Here is a 21553-nt window from a genome sequence, read left to right as displayed (position 1 = left end):
CATATTTGGAGGACCGCTACAAATTTCGCCAATTGAGTCTTAATAATGCTGTAAGTGTGTTTGACTAAACCAGAGGTTTGAGCTTGGTGAGCACAGTGAAAGTGCTGTAAAACCAGCGAAGCAGCATAGACACGTTGAAGCACATGGCCAGTAAAATGGGTTCCTCAATCACTGTGAAATTTGAGTGGAGTTTCCCAGGTAGGGGTAATCTTTTCCAAAAGGACTTTAGCCATAGAAGAGGCAATAGCCTGTCTGCAAGGGAAGGCTTCAGTCCAGTGTGAAAACATACAAACCGCGACTAAAACACATTTATATTCACTAGACACAGGAAGTTGTATCAAATCCATTTGCCAGAGCTCGAGCAATCCATTGGGCAGTTTAAAATGTCTGGGAGTAGTACCAACAGGTTTCCCTGGGTTGTACTTTGGACAAGTGGGACAAGTGAGGTAGGTGCTTTTGTGGCCTTGTTAATAATCACCAATATTGATTCATGCAGGCTGTTATTTTGTCAGTAGACCAATGGGTTAATGCATGCACAGTGGTGAGGAGTGGGAATTTTAGAGTCTCCTGTAGGACTGGGTTGTTATTTGGTCCAAACCAGAGCTTTCTCTTTTTATCAAACCAGCAATTGTTGAATTTCCAATCTTGTTTTTCCTTTTTTGAGGCTAATTGTTGAGCTCTCTAGCCAGTTTTTCTAAATTATCATTTGGGGAAATATCTCTTCGAACCATGACAGAGATTTGGCTGCTTTAAGGGCAGCATTCCTTGCAGCAATATTGGCAGGATGATTTCCCCTAGCTTCCAGAGAGTCAAGTTTAGAATGCCCCAGTATCTTAAAAGTAGCTAAAGAGGCAAGTAAAAGTATTACATTAAATAATTCCTGAACATAGGGGCCATTTAAAATTTTATTTCCACTAGAAGTTAGGAAGCCACACTGCTTCCACAACATTCCAAAATCACAGGTACTCTAAAAGCATATCTACTATTGGTATAAATATTGCCAGTTTTGTCCTTGGCTAAAGTACAAGCCCATGTAAGAACATATAATTCAGCTTGTTGCGCTGAAGTAACCATAGGTAAAGATGCTGTCTCAACAACATCAAAAGGAGTTGTAATAGAATACCCATAACAATATTTACCATTGCCATTTAAAAAATAAGAACCATCAGTGAACCATGTGAAGTCAATGTTACCCACTGGAATCTCCTGCAGATCATTATGGGGAGTCAGGATGTGGTCCGTCAGCTTTAAGCTGTCATGAGGGTCTCATCAGTAACAGAGGGAAGAGTAACTGGGTTAAGGTTATTATAGTGTAAAAGAGTTATGTGAAGGACAGTTAACAAAAACACTTCATATGAGGCGACTGACTGAGAAATATTGAGTGTGATGAGAATTCAGGAGAGCTTCTACAGCATGAGATACAAAAATGGCTAAAGGGAATCCCACAGCGATTTTCTCAGTGGCCTTAACCAAAACGGCAGTGATTGTAATGGCTCCAAGGTAAGGGGGAGGGTAGCCCCGTCCAGTTGCTGGCTTTAATACCCTATGGGTTGGTGATGGTCGCCGTGTTTTGGGTGAGTACCCTATGTGTCTGTGTTCTGAGGGACACAGTGTTTGGAAAAGGTAGAGGACCAGTGGTGGGATGAGAAGAAAGAATCGTATGTCAGGAGAAGGCTTTTGGAGAATATTAGTCTTGGGAGATGAGATTTTAAGCCTTAGAGAACAATTTTTAAAAGACAGTGTTATAGAGGTCTAATTGACATAGAATATAGTGCACATATTTTAACTGTACAGGGTGATGTTTTTCCATATGTACATTTCCATGGAACCATCAGCACAATCAAGATAGTGAACACATCCATCATTCCCCAAAGTGTGCTTGTTCCTCTTTGTAACCCTTCCCTGCTTTCCTCTCCACCTCCCCATCCCAAACAACCACTGATCTGCTTTCTGTCATTAGAGTTTAGTTTACATTTATATAAATGGAATCATATAAGATGTTCTCTTTTTTTTTCTGACTTATTTCACTCAGCATAATTATTTTGATACTTGTGTGTATTGGGTGTATCTATAGTTCATTCTTTTTTATAGGGGAACAGTATTCAATTGTATGAATATACCACAATTTGATTATTCATTTACCTGTAGATGGACATTTGTGTTGTTTCCAGTTTTTGGCTATTACTAAAAATGCTGCTATAAACATTTGCACGGCTTCCCTGGTGGCGCAGTGGTTAAGAAGCCGCCTGACAATGCAGGGGACACGGGTTTGAGCCTTGGTCCAGGAAGATCCCACATGCCGCGGAGTAACTAACTCTGTGTACCACAACTACTGAGCCTGCGAGCCTAGAGCCCGTGCTCCGCAACAAGAGAAGCCACCACAATGAGAAGCCCACGCATGGCAACAAATAGTAGCCCCTGCTAACTGTAACTAGAGAAAGCCCGCGCGCAGCAACGAAGACCCAGCGCAGCCAAAAATAAATAAATAAATATAAAACCAAAAAAAAACCCCAAAAACATTTGCAAACATTAAAAAATTATTATCGTTATTAAACATGAGAGTTCTTAATGAATATGAAAAGGGATTGAAGGGTCATGAAATGCTGGTTACAATCCTGACTTCTCTATGCTAGTGAAGGCGGTCTTGAGCTAGTGGAAAGATCCTGCCTCCCCTTTACTACCTGAAAAGACATGAGATAGAATTAGTTAAAACACATAAATGTATCAAACCTGAAGCTACTTGGAGAAAGGTGTCATTTACAACACAATTTAAGGTTCTGTGTAAACATGGCGTATTGAATATATGCATCTAATTTCTCTCCTTCAAAACCCATTAAAACTATGGTAAAGACAGCTCATGCAGCTCAATATCAAAAAACAAACAACACAATCAAAAAATGGGCAGAAGATCTAAATAGACATTTCTCCAAAGAAGACGTACAGGTGGCCAAAAAACAAATGAAAAGATGCTCAACATCACTAATTATTAGAGAAATGCAGATCAAAACTACAATGAGGTATCACCTCACACCAGTCAGAATGGCCATCATCAAAAAATCTCTAAACAATAAATGCTGGAGAGGGTGTGGAGAAAAGGGAACCCTCCTACACTGTTGGTAGGAATGTAAATTGGTACAGCTACTATGGAGAACAGTATGGAGGTTCCTTAAAAAACTAAAAATAGAGCTACCATATGATCCAGCAATCCCACTCTGCATATATCTGGAGAAAACCATAATTCGAAAGGATGCATGCACCCAGATGTTCATTGCAGCACTATTTACAATAGTCAGGACATGGAAGCAACCTAAATGTCCATCGTCAGAAGAATGCATAAAGAGGATGTGGTACATATATACAATGGAATATTATCAGCCATAAAAAGGAACGAAATAATGCCATTTGCAGCGACATGGATGGACCTAGAGATTGTCACACCGAGTGAAATAAGTCAGAAAGAGAAAGACAGATATCGTATAGTATCAGTTATATGTGGAATCTAGAAAAATGGTACAGATGAACTTATTTGCAAAGCAGAAATAGAGTCACAGATGTAGAAAACAAACTTATGGTTACCAAAGGGGGAAGGGAGGGGTGGAATGAATTGGGAGATTGGGATTGACATATATACACTACTATATGTAAAATAGATAACTAATGAGAACCTACTGTATAGCACAGGGAACTCTGCTCTGTGGTGACCTAGATGGGAAGGGAATCTAAAAAAGATTAGATATATGTATATGTATAACTGATTCACCTTGCTGTACAGCAGACACTAACACAACATTGTAAAGCAACTATACTCCAATAAAAATTAATTTAAAAAACTACGGTAGAGAAAAAAAATTAAGACATAACTCTCAAGGAAAGAGAAGATGAGAGTAGTTAACAGTGTTGGAAGCTAGGTAACTGATTTCACTGACCAAAGAAAGCCCAATCCTAAAAATGCAACAGGGAAAGCTAAGGCCAAAAGACTCAGGAACTGGGAGCACGAGGTGCCTCTGGGACCGAAGATTATGGGGTGGGCGAGGGAGGGGCTAAAGTTAGGACTCCTGCACAGCTGAGTCAATCATTTGGAACCCGCATCCACTGCTTTCCCTCCACCACCCCTGCAGTGGTGTATATGGACCCTGTAGAGGGTCCCATATACAGACTAGGTCCTGAATGCTGAGACTCCTGGCTTTCTTGCTCCACTTGGCTCTGAAATTCTGGCAACCAGACACCATCCAGGTGGGAGATTTAAAGAGTCTTCCCTGAGAAATCTGACTACCATAAGAAAAAGGACTTATAAATAGCGACATCTGGGTTCCCAACAGACCTTCCAGCCAAGGCACTCTACACTGATCCTAAAGTGGACATAGCTCACCTACCAACTCAGTTTCCACTCAGTATTTTCTTTTTAATTTTAATTAAATTAATTAATTAATTAATTATTTGATGTGGACCATTTTTATAGTCTATATTGCATTTGTTAAAATACTGCTTCTGTTTTATGTTTTGGTTTTTTGGCCTCAAGGCATATGGGATCTTAGGTTCCTGACCAGGGATCGAACCTGCACCCCCTGCATTGGAAGGCGAAATCTTAACCACTGGACCTCCAGGGAAGTCTCAGTATTTTTTTTTTTAAATTGAGATGTTTTTTCTCCCATTTTTATTACTGGAGTCCATTTTGTTTCAAGGGAGATTAACAGATTTAATGACTATCATTGTCTCGCAAATCACATTTAATATAAACCTTGATACAGCAGAACTTAACACAACATTGTAAATCAACTATGCTTCAATTAGAAAAAGCAAAACAAGACTTGAATTATACTAAGAGCTCCAAGTTCACCCTGTGGGTCAATGGGGCTCTACACACAAGTGAGGAACTTGGTGTAGTGGTTAGTGTGTTTCTGAAACTGTTGATCTTTAACAACTGTCAAATAGTTCCACAGTGCTAGATTTTGTGCTTGAAAAAACAGATGATCGCACCGATCAAAAATGGTTCCCTGCACAAATACCTTTTCATTACTTCTCAATGAGAAAACATTCTAGGGCATCTGCTCTTCTCTCACAGCCCAGGTCTGGCTTCTGTTGGCATCTGTTGGCAGCTGCTGAGCTAAGCCGAGCACCTCTTCCTTCCAAAGTCTAGAGGGGCTCTGGGTCCTGAGGAAGAAAGTGAATTAAGAATTCGTAGGAGGTGCCGACTGTACCCATGGCGGCTGCGCCGGAGCCCGGGGAGCACGGAAAGGCGAAGGTAGAATTAGAAGATCATGTGACGTTGGAGTAGGACGATTTATCTTGGTGACTTTAGGACGCTGGTTCCATTGTAGGTGTAATTATGCAAAGCTAAGAATCCAGGAAAGACTTGCCAGAGAAGGAATTAAAAACAAGATTTTATATGAAAGTACCCACCTTGATCCTGAAAGAAAACAAACCAACAGCGGCAGCAGCAGCAATTGAGCAGTCTTGAGCACAGAAAACCCAGACAGAACTCACTTCGGTGTGAACAAAGCTGAGATCAACTATAGAAAGCATTTTATGTACCATAAGGCTTTCAGTCAAGTAAATAAAGTATGTGTAAGTTGTAAAAAAAAAAAAAAAAAAAAAGAATTACTTCGCTTCTCGCCTTGGAGCCGGTACCGGGCGAGGCTCTTCCAGAACTGCACTTGATTCTTCCATGAATCCCGTATGGTCAGTGTCACCCTGCAGCTTTCTCCTGGATCGTGTACGGCAGGTGCACTCACGGTGCAGGCTTCAAGCTGCCTGGGGCAGAGTCCTGTTGCACCAAGTCCGGCTCTCAGAGCTCCGTTTTGGCCTAGGAGTGCGGCTATGAAGATTAAAAGACGTGCGACTAAGGCGCCAGCTCTGGGCCGGCAGCAGGCACGCAGGGCTGGGAGGTTTCTCACAGTCTAGCCTCCAAAAGTTTCTCTGCACCAGTAGCTGAGCCAGATGTCCCACCTAGTTATGATTTATGTAGTGGCAGCATCAAAATCAGATACTTTTCTTCACTTGAATACATTCAAGAATAAAGACCTCTGCTGACGGGGTTCTTTTTTTTTTTAACAGTATTTTTTAATTTTAATTTTAATTTATTTATTTTTGGCTGCGTTGGGTCTTCGTTGCTGCACGCAGGATTTCTCTAGTTGTGGTGAGCGGGGGCTACTCTTCGATGCGGTGCGCGGGCTTCTCACTGCGGTTGCTTCTCTTGTTGCAGAGCACGGGCTCCAGGCGCGCAGGCTTCAGTAGTCTGGCACGTGGGCTCAGTACTTGTGGCGCGCGGGCTTCGTTGCTCCGCGGCATGTAGGATCTTCCCAGACCAGGGCTCGAACCCGTGTTCCTTGCATTGGCAGGAGGATTCTTAACCACTGCGGCGCCAGGGAAGCCCTGCTGACGGGGTTGTTAACCTGGGGTTCACAGACTCCACTTCAGAGGGTCTCTAACTCCCTTAAATGGTACCCCAGTGTTGGTGGTAAGGGTCCACGTGCTTTTGCGGGAAGGACTACGGCTTTCATCAGGTAGTCTGGAGGGTTCTGACCCAAACAGGTTTAGGAATCAAAGCCTTAGACCTTCCAAGTAAACCGCAGCTGGGCAAAATCGCAACTTTGAACGGCATTTCAACCTGCCTCCTCGGTGGGCGGTACAAGATGACTCCACGCCCTCCACTCCTTCGGCAGCACCCCCTTGGGGGCAGGGCTGAGGTCGGCCACGCCCCCAAACACCGACCATTCCCCTGCTCGGGGTGGGGCATTCCTACTGGGCATGCTCAGTACCAAGGGCTCGGGTTGGCCTCCTAGGCGGAAGCGGGTCCCCGAGAGTTTGTGAGTGCTTCCCAGGGTTCTCCGCGCTAACGTTATGGCCGCCTCCGTGTGCTGGTGTCTGCACATGGGGTTCTAGGGCTGTGGATGTGCTTACAGGAGCTGTCGCCACTAGTCTTCGACGTCTTTGGACCCTCTTCCTTTCACTTTCTTTTGTTGACACCTGTGTGACCTTCGTAGGATTCTGTTTTGGCTGCAGCGATGTCTGGGGTGATGTGGACCCCGGAGCTGGCCCTTCTGAGGGGCTTCCCCACTGAGGCTGAGCTGCAGCAGTGGAAGCAGGAGGGAGTCGCCGGTTCGGGTGAGAGGGGTGCACCTGCCAAGGAGGGACTGAGGCCAGCGTGGGGACTGCGGGGAGAAGGGGTGGCGGCGGCTGGGTTCTCATCCCTTCTGGTTTTATTTTTTTCCTACCCAAATCTATCTGATTCTTAATACTTTGGGTTGCTGCATCCTTGACATAGTGGGCGCGGTCCTCAGGCTCCGTGCATGTCTTTACCCCAAACTTCTCACCGTCCAGGTTCAATAATAATGTCAATTGTTTTTCTAATCCCTTAACATTTCTTCAGTCATTTAATGCTTAGAATAGACTTGTAAGGTAGACACTACTTTTATTCCCGTTTTGCAGATGGAGGCATTTAAGTACAGATTGGTTAAGTAATTTATTTAAGGTCACACAGCTGGTAAGCACAACAGCTGAAATGAGGCAGCAAAGATGTAATCTTGTAAGCAAAGCACATTTACCGGAGAGAGAAAGAGTTAAAAGGCACATTTACTAGTGGGATATAGGCACATCTGGTTGTGGGGTTTAGGCTGGACCCAAAAGAGAAATAACAATGTAGGACAGTATATATCTCGTCCTATATATTTGTGTGTGTATGTATGTGTGCGCGGGCCCGTGTTTGTGTGTATACGCGATAGGTGCTTCAGGAGAGAGGTAGTTTCTGAAGTTTGGGTCTAGAAGTCTTATGGAAGAAGTCAAACTTGACCTGATTTTTGTTTAAAGAGTAAGACTGACAAGTGGAAAAGTTCCCCAGGAGGAGTCACAGGTGTAAAAGTGCGGAGGCAGGAATGTGCATATGGATATTAGGGGAACAATGAGTGAACCAGCTTTTCATCAGGGAGGACAGTGGGGGTAGGAGGAGCCAGATTGTGAAAGGAAACTTTGTAAGGAAACTTTTCTGTTGTCAGTAGGAATTCTTCTGAATTCCCAGCAGAATTCCTTTTGATGTTACTTGCTAATGAGGAATATTATTTCTGGGTCTAACTTCTGCCATGCTGCTCATGGTATGAATGAGCTTCTAATTCTAGGAGAGGTGATGGGCAATTGCTCAGTGCTTTGTGGTTAATGTATAGGAAGCATTCTAAGTATATACATTTTTTTTTTTTGGCATGCTGAAATGGTAATAGTGTTACCTTTTACAGTATGAAAGTAGTTGTTCTTTGGATTATTGGACTAATTTTTTTCTATTACAGAGATTGGATCTTTCCTACAATTGCTGCTAGAAGGGAACTATGAGGCCATATTCTTAAATTCATTGACTCAAAGTATTTTAAATTCAGCAACGATGACTGAAGAAAGGATTGACAGCTACCTAGAGAAGCAGATAGCAACATTCCTGGATTACTCAACAGATTTGGACAAAACCAGAAGGTAGAATTTTATTTGAAATTTTCGTAGGGAAACAGATTCTGAATACATTTAATATTGCCTTGACAGTGTAAGGCACTGATTTTTGCAGTTGTTGAAAAACCTGGCTTTATGTTTACTCAGGACTTATGATGTACCAAATAATCTATGTAAGAGTTTCTGTCCAGAGGACCATCGAGAATGAAAAGGTAAAGTGGTATAGGATATACAGGTTTCATATATAACACTGACTTATGACTGGATGGTAGCTGCTAACCCACTGAGTTTCTAAATGCTTAAGTCTCATAGGTTTTAGCCATAGACAAGACTTCAGACCTTCTTTTCTTTTAACTTGAAAGTGTACACTCTCTGTCTTGCTGTTTGTAGATTGCTGAGTGATAATTGTAACTACTTTTATTATGTTTTAGGTTATCTTTAATGTTTTTATTATGGAACCCTTGGTTTATCTTCTTCCATTGACGTTTATGTAACTTTATAGGATTAAATATAATGGATAGTTACACAGCAGTGTAACCTAAGTTTTTCAATGGCTTATATTTTACTGTTGTTAGTTTGTTAATATACCTTCCTTTTCTCTACCATCTCTGGCAACCACATCAAGTTTTAGTTGTCTTTAAAACACAGTTTTGTTTTACCATTATTTCTAGGGAATGGCTTCATATAGTTCTTCAACAAATCAACTACTGGCTAGGTGTTGAGGTTGTGAAGATGAATAAAACATAATCTGTATCTATAAGGAGTTCACAAAAGAGTGCTACTATAGGCATTTTATTTAAAAAATTAGTGTCATTCATTTTTATTTTTCTGGTTTACTAGTAGTTTACATTCCTCTGATGTCGTTCTTGATTATTATTTTGCTGTCAGATATGTGTGCGGTATCATAGCCGTTAGCTTTGTGTGGTGCACATGAAAACACACATAGACACAAACACATCATACACTGGTAGACCAGAATTCGGCTTGTCACGCAGAGCTGAGAAGAGACATTTCAGTTACCTCATTATGAGGTATTTGAAAATTAAACTTTATTCTCAATTCCCCTTAAGGATTTTGATTTTTAGTTATGACAGTTATATTAAGGCTTTGAGATCTTGCTGCACACCTGTTTCCTCAAGTTTCCTAACTTCTAATTACAAACAGGCTCTTTTGTCACCTGTTTTCTGCTCATTCTTTGCTCTGCTCTCAGTTGTGCTGCCTCCAGAGCATTCTGGCTGCCACAGGCTTGTAGGCTTGATTTTTTTTTTTTTTTTTTTTTCCTTAAAGAATCTTCCTTTTGAGGTAGGGCCTAGGGGATATGGGAAGAAGAGGATGACTGCTTTTATTTTTCCTTCAGTGTGAAGCTACAGGATTCTCTGGCTGCTCTTCGTTAGAGTTGAATCCCCACCTATTTGTGTCTTAATCTAGGGGTTGGCAAATTACTGCTGGTGGGGCAAGTCCAAAGTGCCTAAGAATGATGTTTACATTTTTAAACGGCTGGAAAAAAAGTAACACGTGTGACCCACAAAGCTTAAAGTTTTTTTTTTTTTTAATCTCTCCTTTGCAGTATAAGTTTACCTACCCACTCCTGTCTTCAGCCAAAGTAGGATTGAAAAGAAATGGGTTCAAGTGAAATTTCTAGGGTTTTTTTTTTGTTGTTGTTCTAATAGTTGGTAGTACAGGATCAGTAAAATATTTGAAAACAACTTTTTGTTGTCAGTTTTCTTTTGTGTAAAGTCAGTTTTCCATCCAGTCAGTGTCAGAGCTGTTAAATTGAACACAAGACGAAATTCTAAGCGCCTGATAGGGTCCTAAACCAGTGCTGTTCAGGAGGACTTCCAGTGATGATGGAGACGTTCTGTGTCTGTGCCGTACAGTACGGTAGCCAGTAGCCACGTTTGGCCATTGAGCACTTGAAATGTGGACAGTGCAACTAAGGGACTGAATTTTAAATTTTATTTAATTGTAATTAATTTAAATTTAAAACAGCCATGTGTGGCTCATGGTGATAATATTGGACATTGCAGACCTAAATTATTTCAGAAATTTTTTTTGTAATACTCTCAGATGATCTCAGTAAATGTTGATAGCTTACATTTTTCTTAATAAAACTGAAATGAAATAGTGTGTTTGTGGTTATACAGTGATAGTGGCTCATGTTTATTTCTTTATTCTCATATGCAGACAACAGCTGATATTCCTACTTGGTGTGAGCAGTTTGCAACTTTTTGTTCAGAGTAACTGGACGGGGCCTCTTGTTGATTTACACCCTCAGGATTTTTTGCCGTCTGTTTTGTTCCAGCAGTTTAGTGAGGTACGCTTCTTGGAAATGTCATATATAGGTATTATTGTGTTGTTTATTCTTTAGGAACGGCTCTTTATAAACTGGAGTTAATAATAGGTAGGAGAGAAACATGACTTTATTGCTTTTACAGAACCTACTAAGAATGCTTGTTCATTGATCAGATTTTCAATTCCAGAAGTTCCATTATCAGACTCAAACTGCTCTTCAGATGCTCCCCGTTTTATGGAGCTCTATTAGCTGCTCTTTTTATTAAAATGCAGGCAGCTGCACCAGTCACGCAGCTGCATGTGTTACCACAGTTACATAAAGGTCTTTTCTGGCAAAGCAGAGAATGTGGAGATCTGTTTAATTTTGTTGCAGGAAACTTTTGCTGCTGTCCTTACGAACAGTTCCCAGGGGTGATTTCCTTTATGTCACAGATACACTTACTTGTATTTACTTAGAGTGTCTGGCACAGAGGTGCTCCATGGTGACAATGATTCTTATTATCCATATATGGAGATAATATTATTGACCTGCATCAGTAGGTCATCAGTAGAGCTTGCAGTTTGAACTCCTCAGTACTGTTTTGAGCACATATACGCAGGGCTTGGAGGATATGACATGCTCTGAAAAGAAGTGTGGTAACTGATTTATCGAGCCACCTCAGAACTAGAGCATTACTATCGATCACTCAGCCTGGAAGGCTGCTTAGCATCCAAAACTTGCACAGCAAAAGGGACCTATTTACTGTTACCTGGTTTCTCAGAATTAGAAGTAACAAATGAAAAGGGAATGGAGTTGTTAGAGATTAGTGTTAATAATTTGATGGTGGTTGGAAAAAGAAATACAAAAGCAGTCATAATCTGAAGCCTCTGTACACATCAGTTTACTGAGTCATTATGTTATATTGCAATAGAGTAATTGCGATTCATAATGCTGGCCCTAAATCGTTATTGAAAGGTTAAAAGCTCTTCCATATCTTATGTCTAAGAAGGGAATTTAATCTATACTTTACAAAAGTTTTCATCCAAAATGGTTAAAATAAAATCCCCAAGATTTTGGCACTTAAAGAGATATGCTTCAACTATCTAGGAAATTACTTATAAGGAGTGTCTCATTCCCTCTCTTACTGTGTATGAAACAGTTTCTGGCCTCTATTGCCCTATAGTGCAGGTTAGAAACCCACCAGACAAAGTCGTAAATACGTACCGAGCACTAACGTGTGGTTGGAGTGGTGCTTCATTCATGTATGCTGTATCAGTTTGACGTATTCTCTAGATGAGAAGACTTGATGCTCACAGTGGTGAAGGAAACTTGTCAGAGGCCTTATAGCTGGGGGATTGGAACACACACTTTCTGGGTCCGAATTCAGTACTCTTTATGCTATACTAAAGTAGAAGCACCTGTAAAGTTAGGTAACAATTCAAACAGTACAGAAATGGGTTACATGAGAGATTCAACCTATTAAGAAATACTGAAACTAATGAAGAGATGTGTGGAAAGTGAATTTTGTCTGAGAAGACCTTTTCATCAAGAGTGGACCTTGAGTTAGAACCTGAAAGATGATGAGGAAACGGACAGGTAGAGAAGAGAAAGAAATATGTTCTAGGTGCAGTCACATGAGCAGAAATTGAGGGGAGAAGAGTGCGGTGTTTGTGGGAAACGGATGCTTTGAGCCTGTTGGAGCAGCAGTAAAAGGTCAGCCTTGATGGGGCTCAGACCAAATCACAGGAAACTTTAAATAAGACCTTGATTTTAATTTTTTTATTAGAAGTGCCTCATATGGGACTTCCCTGGCAGTCCAATGGGTAAGACTTTGCCTTCTGATGCAGGGGGTGTGGGTTCGATCCCTGTTCTGGGAGCTAAGATCCCACATGCCTCGTGGCCAAAATACCAAAATCATAAAACAGAAGCAATATTGTAACAAATTCAATAAAGACTTTAAAAATGGTCCACATCAAAAAAAAAAATCTTAAAAAACCAGTGCCTCACACATTCCAAAAAGCATACAGAATGTGTACAGTTTAAATAATAAAACTCCTTTGTTCCCACCACCCGGCTTGAGAGAGAGAACATCACCAGCATTGTAGAACAGAGCTTCCTGACTGCCGTTCCCCAGGTGTTGAGCCCCTTTGCCATTGCAGTAGCTGTGTGGGGCCGGGGCTGGGGAGAGCCTTTGAACTGGTCTCGTCTGGTGTAGTAGCCTTCTCTAGTTACCTGATGTGCACTACAAATAATAGCATCTTCTGCATTTGCTCTGACTTGGAATAGGTTGGGAAATACAGGGTTACAAGGTCCCCTGTGTGTGCTTCCTGGTGGTATCCCTGGCCCCCTTTGTCTCATGAACCACTGTCATGAATTTTGTGTTAACATTCCATTGCTTTTCTTTTTTCTTTTTTTTTTTTTAAATTTTATTTATTTATTTGGCTGCGTTGGGTCTTCACTGCTCCATGCGTGCTTTCTCTAGTTGCGGTGAGCAGGAGCTACTCTTCGTTGCGGTGCACGGGCTTCTCATTGCGGTGGCTTCTCTTGTTGCGGAGCAGGGGCTCTAGGCGTGCGGGCTTAGCTGCTCCACGGCATGTGGGATCTTCCTGGACCAGGGCTCGAACCCGTATCCTATGCACTGGCAGGCGGATTCTTAACCACTGTGCCACCAGGGAAGCCCTTCTCTCTAGTTCTTAAGCAGTAGATTCACTTGTATATTTGGTACCTCCACTTGGAGGTCTCACAAGGTACCTCAGACTCATTGTGTCCAAGACTGAACTCATGGTGAGGTTCTTCTCCAAACCAGGTCTTCTTCTGGTGTCTGTGTCTCAGTGACCCACACTACCATCATGCAGTTGTCCTAGTCAGAAGTCTAGAAGTGATCCTGGCCCTGTCCTTGAGGACTTCCTCATGCTTAGCATAGCCCTGGAGCTTGCTGAGAGGCAGGAAGAGGTAGAGAGGTCTGAGGGGAAGGCAGCATGAGGTGGTAGGAAGAACACTGGTTTAGGAGTTGGAAAACTTGGGCTATAATCTCTGTTCGGATGCTAATAACTTCTGTGTGATTTTGGACTGCACTTTTTTGTATCTGTTTTCTTCTAAAGTTGAGGCAGTTGTAGTACTTCAAAATAGTTCCTTGATCATTGAACTTAAAAAAAAAATTCCTTCTACCCTCAGCGTAGGTAACAGTAAGCTTTATTTGTGGTTTGGTGGTGGTCATTCACGTTGTCTTTATTCCTCTAGTACACTTTTCAGTAATGATGAAGGTTAGGCAGAGGATGAACCCACAGCTATTACTTTCTTACCTTTATTGAATGTTTCAACAAAGCATTGAGCCAGACACTGGCATCACTTGGATTGTTTAATCCTTACAAGAACCCTGTGAGGTTTAGGTTCTATTATTTTATTTTATAACTGATGAAACAGAGGCTTCAGTTAAAAAAAAATTTACCTATGCCCACAAATTAATAATCAGAAAAAGGACCCGATCCTGTGTCTGTGATTTAGAGCCCATGTTCCTAACGTTGAGCATTCCTACTATCGATTTTGTGGTAACTGTCAAAATGATTCAGTCCACATTTTAAAAACACAGGTGCTTGGTCTGTTGTAGAAAATCTCTGTTCAGTAGGAAGTAGATTTTTTAGAGGCATCCCTTTTGGGCAGCCTCTGTTCACATTGGTCCATGATTGTATGCCTACCCAGCATTCGATATGTAAGACCTTGTTGTTTTTTGGCTTTATAGTAATTATGGAGCAGCAATGGTTTGTAATGACATTAGCCAGCTGGTGAAGCATATATGAAATGTAGGTGTTTAATATGAATACTTTCACATAGGGATGGTTTTTATTGAGAAGCTATTTTGTTGTAAGTAAATCTGTAAAGTCATGATGCTTCTTCAATAGTAACATTTTCTTGGGCTTCCCTGGTGGTGCAGTGGTTAAGAATCTGCCTGCCAATGCAGGGGACGTGGGCTTTAGCCCTGGTCCCGGAAGATCCCACATGCCACAAAGCAACTAAGCCTGTGCGCCACAACTACTGAGCCTGCACTCTAGAGCCCGTGTGCCACAACTACTGAAGCCCGCACGCCTAGAGCCTGTGCTCCGCAACAAGAGAAGCCACCGCAGTGAGAAGCCCCCGCAGTGAGAAGCCCGTGCACCGCAACGAAGAGTAGCCCCTGCTCGCCACAACTAGAGAAAGCCCATGCACAACAATGAAGACCCAGTGCAGCCAAAGATAAATAAATAAATAAATAAAATAAATTTATTTAAAAAAAAAAGTGTGCAACTTGGGAAAAGCAAATTAAAAAAAAAAAAATAGTAACATTTTCTTGATTGCCCTGTTCTCTAAAGCACAAGCAGGCGGCTGGCTGGCTGTCAGGGCAGGCTGGAGCTGTAGATCTCTGAGGGCATTTGTAATGTTAGGACTCCGTCCAGTGCCAACTGCTGTGTAATAGATCAGTGCCTGTGTTTCACAGCTGATTACCTGGAAAATATGTATTCTTGTAAGACATATAAAGATTAATATGTTCTAAATTATATCATTTAAAAAATTTTTTTTTCAGGTCAAAGGACTGGATGCACTCGTTCTGAGTTTGCTCATTCTAGATGGTGAATCAATCTACAGCCTGACCTTGAATCCTATTCTGCTATTATTAGCACGAATTTCCCTAGTGAATGTAAGACATAGGCTGACAGCTATTCAGGTAAGGGAAGAAAAGGAGCCAGGAGATTCAGACCCAGGTGTGACTTTTGTGCTGATTAACATAAAACTTTAGGTGTGATGCTGAAAATGTCTTGGTATATTTGTTTTCTAAGTCTTCTTTAGGTGTTTAATTTTAAAATCTGATGAAAATAAGCAAAACCTGTCTCCTCTCATGAGATTCGTCTAGTATAAAATGAGATGTTGAGCCTCTTTAATGGGGTTGTATATATGTGTTGTGTGTATATTTGCATGTGTATAAATGTTCATTCTCTGAATCTTAAAAGTAGGTTTAAAAACACCCTTCATAGTTTTTTGTGAATTTCATGTAAGGATGATGAGTAGCCATAAGTATAGCACTTTCAGTAGATCTTTTTTTTTTAAATTAATTTCACTTTTTACTGTTTTTTATTAAAGCTCCTAGAAATTTTTTTTTTAATAAATTTATTTATTTTATTTATTTATTTTTGGCTCCATTGGGTCTTCGTTGCTGCACACGGGCTTTCTCTAGTTGCGGCGAGCAGGCTTCTTATTGTGGTGGCTTCTCTTGTTGCAGAGCATGCGCTCTAGGCGTGTGGCCTCCAGCAGTTGTGGCATGCGGGCTCAGTAGTTGTGGCTCGCGGCTCTAGAGCACAGGCTCAGTAGTTGTGGTGCATGAACTTAGTTGCTCCACGGCATGTGGGATCTTCCCAGACCAGGGCTCGAACCCGTGTCCCCTGCATTGGCAGGTGGATTCTTAACCATTGTGCCACCAGGGAAGCTGTTTCTTGATTACTGTTTCTTGGCTCACATTCTACCTTGTTTCATATTTGGGTTGGATTTAGTAGAGCATTTGTTGAATGTCTGTTATATGGTTTCTTTAGGTCACATATAAATTAGTGAGAAAAGTACTGATACAGATAGCTAACACGCAGTAGGAGGTGACAAAAACCACATGAGAGATTCGAAGAAAGTCCTTGAGGTGTAGTGGAGGTTGTCAGCTGTGCAGTGTGCAGGCTCCGTCACAACTACTCAACTCTGTGCACCTAACTATTCAATCTGCCTTGTAGTGTGAAAGCAGCTGTAGATGACATGTATGTGAATGGGTGTGACTGTGTACCAATAGAGCTTTATTTATGGACACTGAAATTTATATTTCATATGCTTTTCACGTCACAAAATATTATTTTTCTCTTCTTTCTTTCTTTTTTTTTGCAATGATTTAAAAATGTAAGAACCAGTCTTGGTTTTAGGCTATAGGAAGACAGGTGGTGGGCTGGTTTGGGTCCATAGGCTGTAGCTTCCTGACTCCTGTCTTGATTGTTGCAACTTGGGCATACAGACCTTGTATTTCCAGAAATAGTAAATCTAAATTTTATGTGAGATCTCCCAATTTCCAAGTGTTGGCTGAAAAAGTTTAAGAAACGCAATATTTCTGTGGGCAAAATGTGGACTTGGTCTGTACTGTATAAGGGCTTACTTTCCTAAGCATTTAAGTTGTGACAAAGAGGAGGTAAGAAGGGAATCATGCCTCTTTCAGCAGCTCTCATGAGGACAGATGATTTGGAATCAGTTGTACCAGAAGGGTTTTTAATAGATGGGTTTCAACATATCCTAGCAGATATAAGACCTTATCTTTGATTTTTTGTTTAGTGATGTTAGCTTGAATAAAAAAATGTTTTCCCAAGTTGATCTGAGTTAAATGATCTTATAGACTGACTAGTACTTGGCCCTAAAGGAAGTATCATCAAAGCATGAGGTTCCTAAATGGCATTATTTTCTTTCTAGTGAGACTAATGGTCAATGAGTTAGTGATACAGTTTTCTTGGTGGAAAACTTTCATCAGCAAGTACGTTAAGCATCGTTTGTAAAAAGATAACATGTAGTATCAACAGCTTAGGAGAACAAGGAAATATGTGAACTGCTGGTTGCAGATGTCGTAGAATTGGAGAGATAAGTTACCTGAGTTTCTTGGCAGATGCTAAACAGCTTTTGACTTCTGTTTTAAAACCCTATTTTCTTGTACATCTCCATGCAAAGATCATTGTGTGCTGAAACCTTGCCTTTCAGTTGAAATGTTACAGTTTTCTTCCCTTTGGGTCTTTGATATATCATTCTGTAAACGATGATGTTAAAAATGATTTCTTTGAGAAATGAAGATAAAATGATAAAGAAGCATGACATGCTTATCCGAGTTAATCTTCACCTTTTAAATTAATTTTGAAATGGCTGGATCTTAAGGAACATATCAGGCTGTTTATTATGATTTTATTTTTGTGGAACTATAAAAGAAGATGATTTTCCCCCACCCCCTAGTCTGTGAAGTGTATAGACTAGTGTTAGTAATATGTGAATGTTGAGTAAAAAGGATTTTGGCTTTGGAATCAGACCAGAGTTTGTCTGGCTCAGCCACTTAACAGCTGTGTGGCCTTAGGCCAGTGAATTTCTCTGAATATCAGTTTTCTTATTTATAAAATGGACTAAGTCGGCAAACATTTATTGGGTTTCTTTTGAGTACACTCATGCTCCCTGCCTTCTAGGAGGTTATTGACTAGTGTGACTTGTCAATCAGAATATTCTGTAATAAGTGCTATAATCAGGACACAGGATCTAGGAACTATCTAAAGCAAGGCTTCTAGTTTTCTTTTTTATTAATGCCTCAAATTGTCTATTAAGTGATTCCTGACAGATAGAAAAAGGCACTTTTATTTTCTAGTAGAAAAATAGGCTATGCTTTCTTTCTTTGTTTCACACTCCCCCTTCTCCCATCTGAAGATTTTGGGTTAAGAGTTAGTTTATAGATCTGATTTTTAAGAGTTGAGCATCTTATGTCGTATGTTTTCTTGAAAGGGCAGTCTCTTTGACTGGATCTATCTAAATTCCCATGTCTAGAAAAGGAAAGACTGCTGCCAGACCTGACTCACTTATTGCTGATAGCAGATAAGGGACAGATAATTGAAATATAGACTGACTTCATCAGCCTAGTGATAGGAAAAGAATGAAAATGAGACAGCACCTCAGGGAATTAAATTAAAAATGATGTGAAACTTCTCTCTATTAGATAATTCTACCTTTCCTTTCCTTAGATGGACTGAGGGAACAGCATTAATAATTAGAAAAGATTTTGTCAGGGGGTCAAAATTCATTTGTGATTTTATGATTGTTGCAGCACTTGTGTGTAGTTTAGAAGGGGAGCAAGCAGTTTTACCCCTTAATCAATTGAAGAAATTAAGTTCAAGTAAAAAAGAAAATGCTCTTGGTAATTAAGCATGATCTCCTATTAGTAGGTCTTGCTTTAAAAAAAAAAGGAAAATTAATTTTTCACTCCTTTGTGCAATATAATTTAGAGTAACATAGTTGTAATTAATTTAGATCATTCAATGCATGATCATACTTGGTAATTTAATGAGCCTATCAAAAATATTTAATACTTACTACTTGCACGTGCGCGCACACACACACACATGCATAGCAGAAGATCTAGAAGAATATAAACCTTTGTCATGGGTTTTTCTGGGGGAGGAGAATGGCGCTGAGGCAGCAGAAGAGGGACTTTCATCTTCACTGTGTATGCTTCTGTATTGGCTTGTTGTTTAATAAGGATGTGTTGAAAAGTAAGAGTAAGCATCAGAGAACTGAGAAAAAGCTACTGTGTTCTCAGCCTGTGCATTAGTCAAGACAATGTATAAAATGCAGTTTCTACCCTCCAAAATATATGGACCAGGTATTTACACACTTGAAAAACAAGAGCTCTGCAGTGTGGTGCTAACTTCTAGGCACAGTGTGGAAGTTTAGAGAAGTGAGAGACAGTGTGTGCCCTGCTAGTGGGAGAAGGCTTCATGGAAGAGGGTGTGGAAGAGATCTTCCCAGTTTGGGGAATATCTGAACCCAGGGGATATCTTACCTTGTAGTTTGCATAGCATATGTTGCTTCAAGGAGGATACAGAGATGAGGAAGACATGATTCCTCATCTTGTTGGCTAGATGGCAGACAGCACTGAAAGCTAGGATGACATACATGAATACGGTGGAGTGTGTCTGCAAAGAGAGGTGCAAACAATGTGCTGGAAGTTGAGATGAGGGAAGAAAATCACCCCATAGGAGGTTCTTGGGGGAGGCCTCCTAGGATTGTTGGTATTGGATTATGGTGCTGGTAGAGTGTCACAGCAGAGCAGCATGATTACAGTAGGCATTTTAAAGGAGGAAATGGTAAGTTCGAAATGACATCAGGAAGCCCAACTGGCTACAAATACAGGCTTTGAGAGAATGGAGGAGAGATGTTATTCTCGTGGAAGACATGGCAGTGGATTTGGTATTATTACTGAAGACATAGCAGCTTATTGAAGGGGAAATTTAATCTCACAAATGTAAAAAAATTCTAAAAATTGATTTGAATTAATGTAAAATTTTTTTCCTAAGGGTCCTTTTAATTCAATGTAAACACGTTGGTGTTTCCTTTTTCTAGAGCTTGCCATGGTGGACTTTGAGATGTGTGAACGTTCACCAGCAGTTGCTTGAGGAACGCTCACCTCAGCTCCTTGCTCTTGCTGAAGACTGCATTGATCGAGGTATGTCGCAGACGTTGTTTGCTATGAGCATGTAGCTCCATTCTGTTTTCTTGGCTGAGACATTCCTTTTTCGTCTGTTGTTTGACAGCAGATGGTAACTTTTTTTTTTTTAATTTAAACTCATTGATTGATTGATTGATTGATTGATTGCTGGCTGTGTTGGGTCCTCGTTTCTGTGCAAGGGCTTTCTCTAGTTGCGGCAAGTGGGGGCCACTCTTCATCGTGGTGCGCGGGCCTCTCTCCATCGCGGCCTCTCTTGTTGCGGAGCACAGGCTCCAGACGCGCAGGCTCAGTAATTGTGGCTCACGGGCCTAGTTGGTCCGCGGCATGTGGGATCTTCCCAGACCAGGGCTCGAACCTGTGTCCCCTGCATTGGCAGGCAGGTTCTCAACCACTGCGCCACCAGGGAAGCCCGATGGTAACTTTGTGTTCCATTCTTTCTGGATGTGGAATATCACAAATTATTAGGATGTCAGATTATAGGATTTCTTTTTTGTCTTTGAATTTTTAAAAAGGCAATCACTATTGTTTATATTACCTACTTAAAAAGAGTGATTTATTCTATGTAGGTCACCATGATTTTATCACAAACTGCCTAAAGGTATTTAAATGTTTTCTCGGTTCTTTAATGTAAGAAGCCTCATTAGAAACAAGTGTAAACTCCCTTTATTAAAAAAAAATCTTTAACTAATTTGAACTGGAGTAAACTGTGCCAAATTGCATGCAGAACAGGAAATTATCCTATATCCTACTGAGTACATGAAGAAAGGATTCAGGTTTTTTTTTTTTTTTAAACATTTTGTAGAAAATACATTCTACTGAGGATGACAATGAGTAGAGAGGCATTTTTGCATTTTATTATTTTTTATTGTAGTATATAATGTACATATAGAAATGTGCCTAGAATATAAATATAAAATTAAGTAAATGATCATAAACCACACACCCCTGTAAATGCCTTTGTTGCAAATGCCTCATATGTCTTTTAGGAAAACATTTTGAAAAAGAAGGAAAATCTTGGGTACCGTGACCCTTGATTTTGGAACAATTATTCCTGACAAAAGTTGCCAAACAAAAGCAAATTCTCTTGTAGTGAAGGAATACAGAACACAAGTAAACTTGAGTTCAGAAATGAACTTCTGAGTTTCAGAGAAGGGATTTGACGTTAAGTGTGCCTGATTCCAGAGCCCTTATTCCTCTCACATCACAAGAGTATGAAGTCATTATGTATGTGGGTGCGTATGTGTGTTGGGGGTGGTGGTTAGTATCACTCCACGTGGAGAAGCAGTGATCTGCACTTGATTGAGGCGGCACATTCGTGAAGGCGTAAGACAGCTCTTGTGTGTGTGGGCATGTGTAATTGCAAGGCGCTGCTGTACCTTTCTGGAGTCTGGTTCCTTTAAAGGTGCAGCTGTATAGTAACAGGCTAGGTCACAATGCACTAGAGAGGACATTAGTTTGTGCAGTAACAAATACTACTATGCTAGAAACTAGTTTCTCAATTTTTATTTTGTTCTAAGACAGAAATACATACACATATGCTAATCTTAGATAAAATGAACATCTATATGTGATTCAAAATGAGAATGTCAGGTAAATATTATTCAGACAGT

The 21553-nt window shown here is 40.6% G+C and overlaps 1 protein-coding gene across 5 annotated transcripts in view; it reads left to right on the top strand.

Moving 5' to 3' along the window:
- The first annotated feature begins 6824 nt into the window (after window positions 1-6824).
- TTC27 (tetratricopeptide repeat domain 27) overlaps window positions 6825-21553 on the top strand; it is a 177362-nt gene continuing 162633 nt past the window's right edge. For all 5 annotated transcript variants that reach the window (XM_007191392.2, XM_007191388.2, XM_007191389.2 and 2 more), the window contains exons 1-5: window positions 6825-7104; window positions 8277-8454; window positions 10612-10741; window positions 15258-15398; window positions 19838-19940. In XM_007191392.2, the coding sequence (XP_007191454.2) occupies window positions 7005-7104; window positions 8277-8454; window positions 10612-10741; window positions 15258-15398; window positions 19838-19940 (652 nt within the window). In that variant the 5' untranslated portion in view covers window positions 6825-7004. The remainder of the gene's footprint in view (window positions 7105-8276; window positions 8455-10611; window positions 10742-15257; window positions 15399-19837; window positions 19941-21553) is intronic.

Source organism: Balaenoptera acutorostrata, chromosome 12 (genome assembly GCF_949987535.1).
Source record: "Balaenoptera acutorostrata chromosome 12, mBalAcu1.1, whole genome shotgun sequence".
Lineage (NCBI taxonomy): Eukaryota > Metazoa > Chordata > Mammalia > Artiodactyla > Balaenopteridae > Balaenoptera > Balaenoptera acutorostrata.
This window is presented reverse-complemented; position numbering and strand designations above follow the sequence as displayed.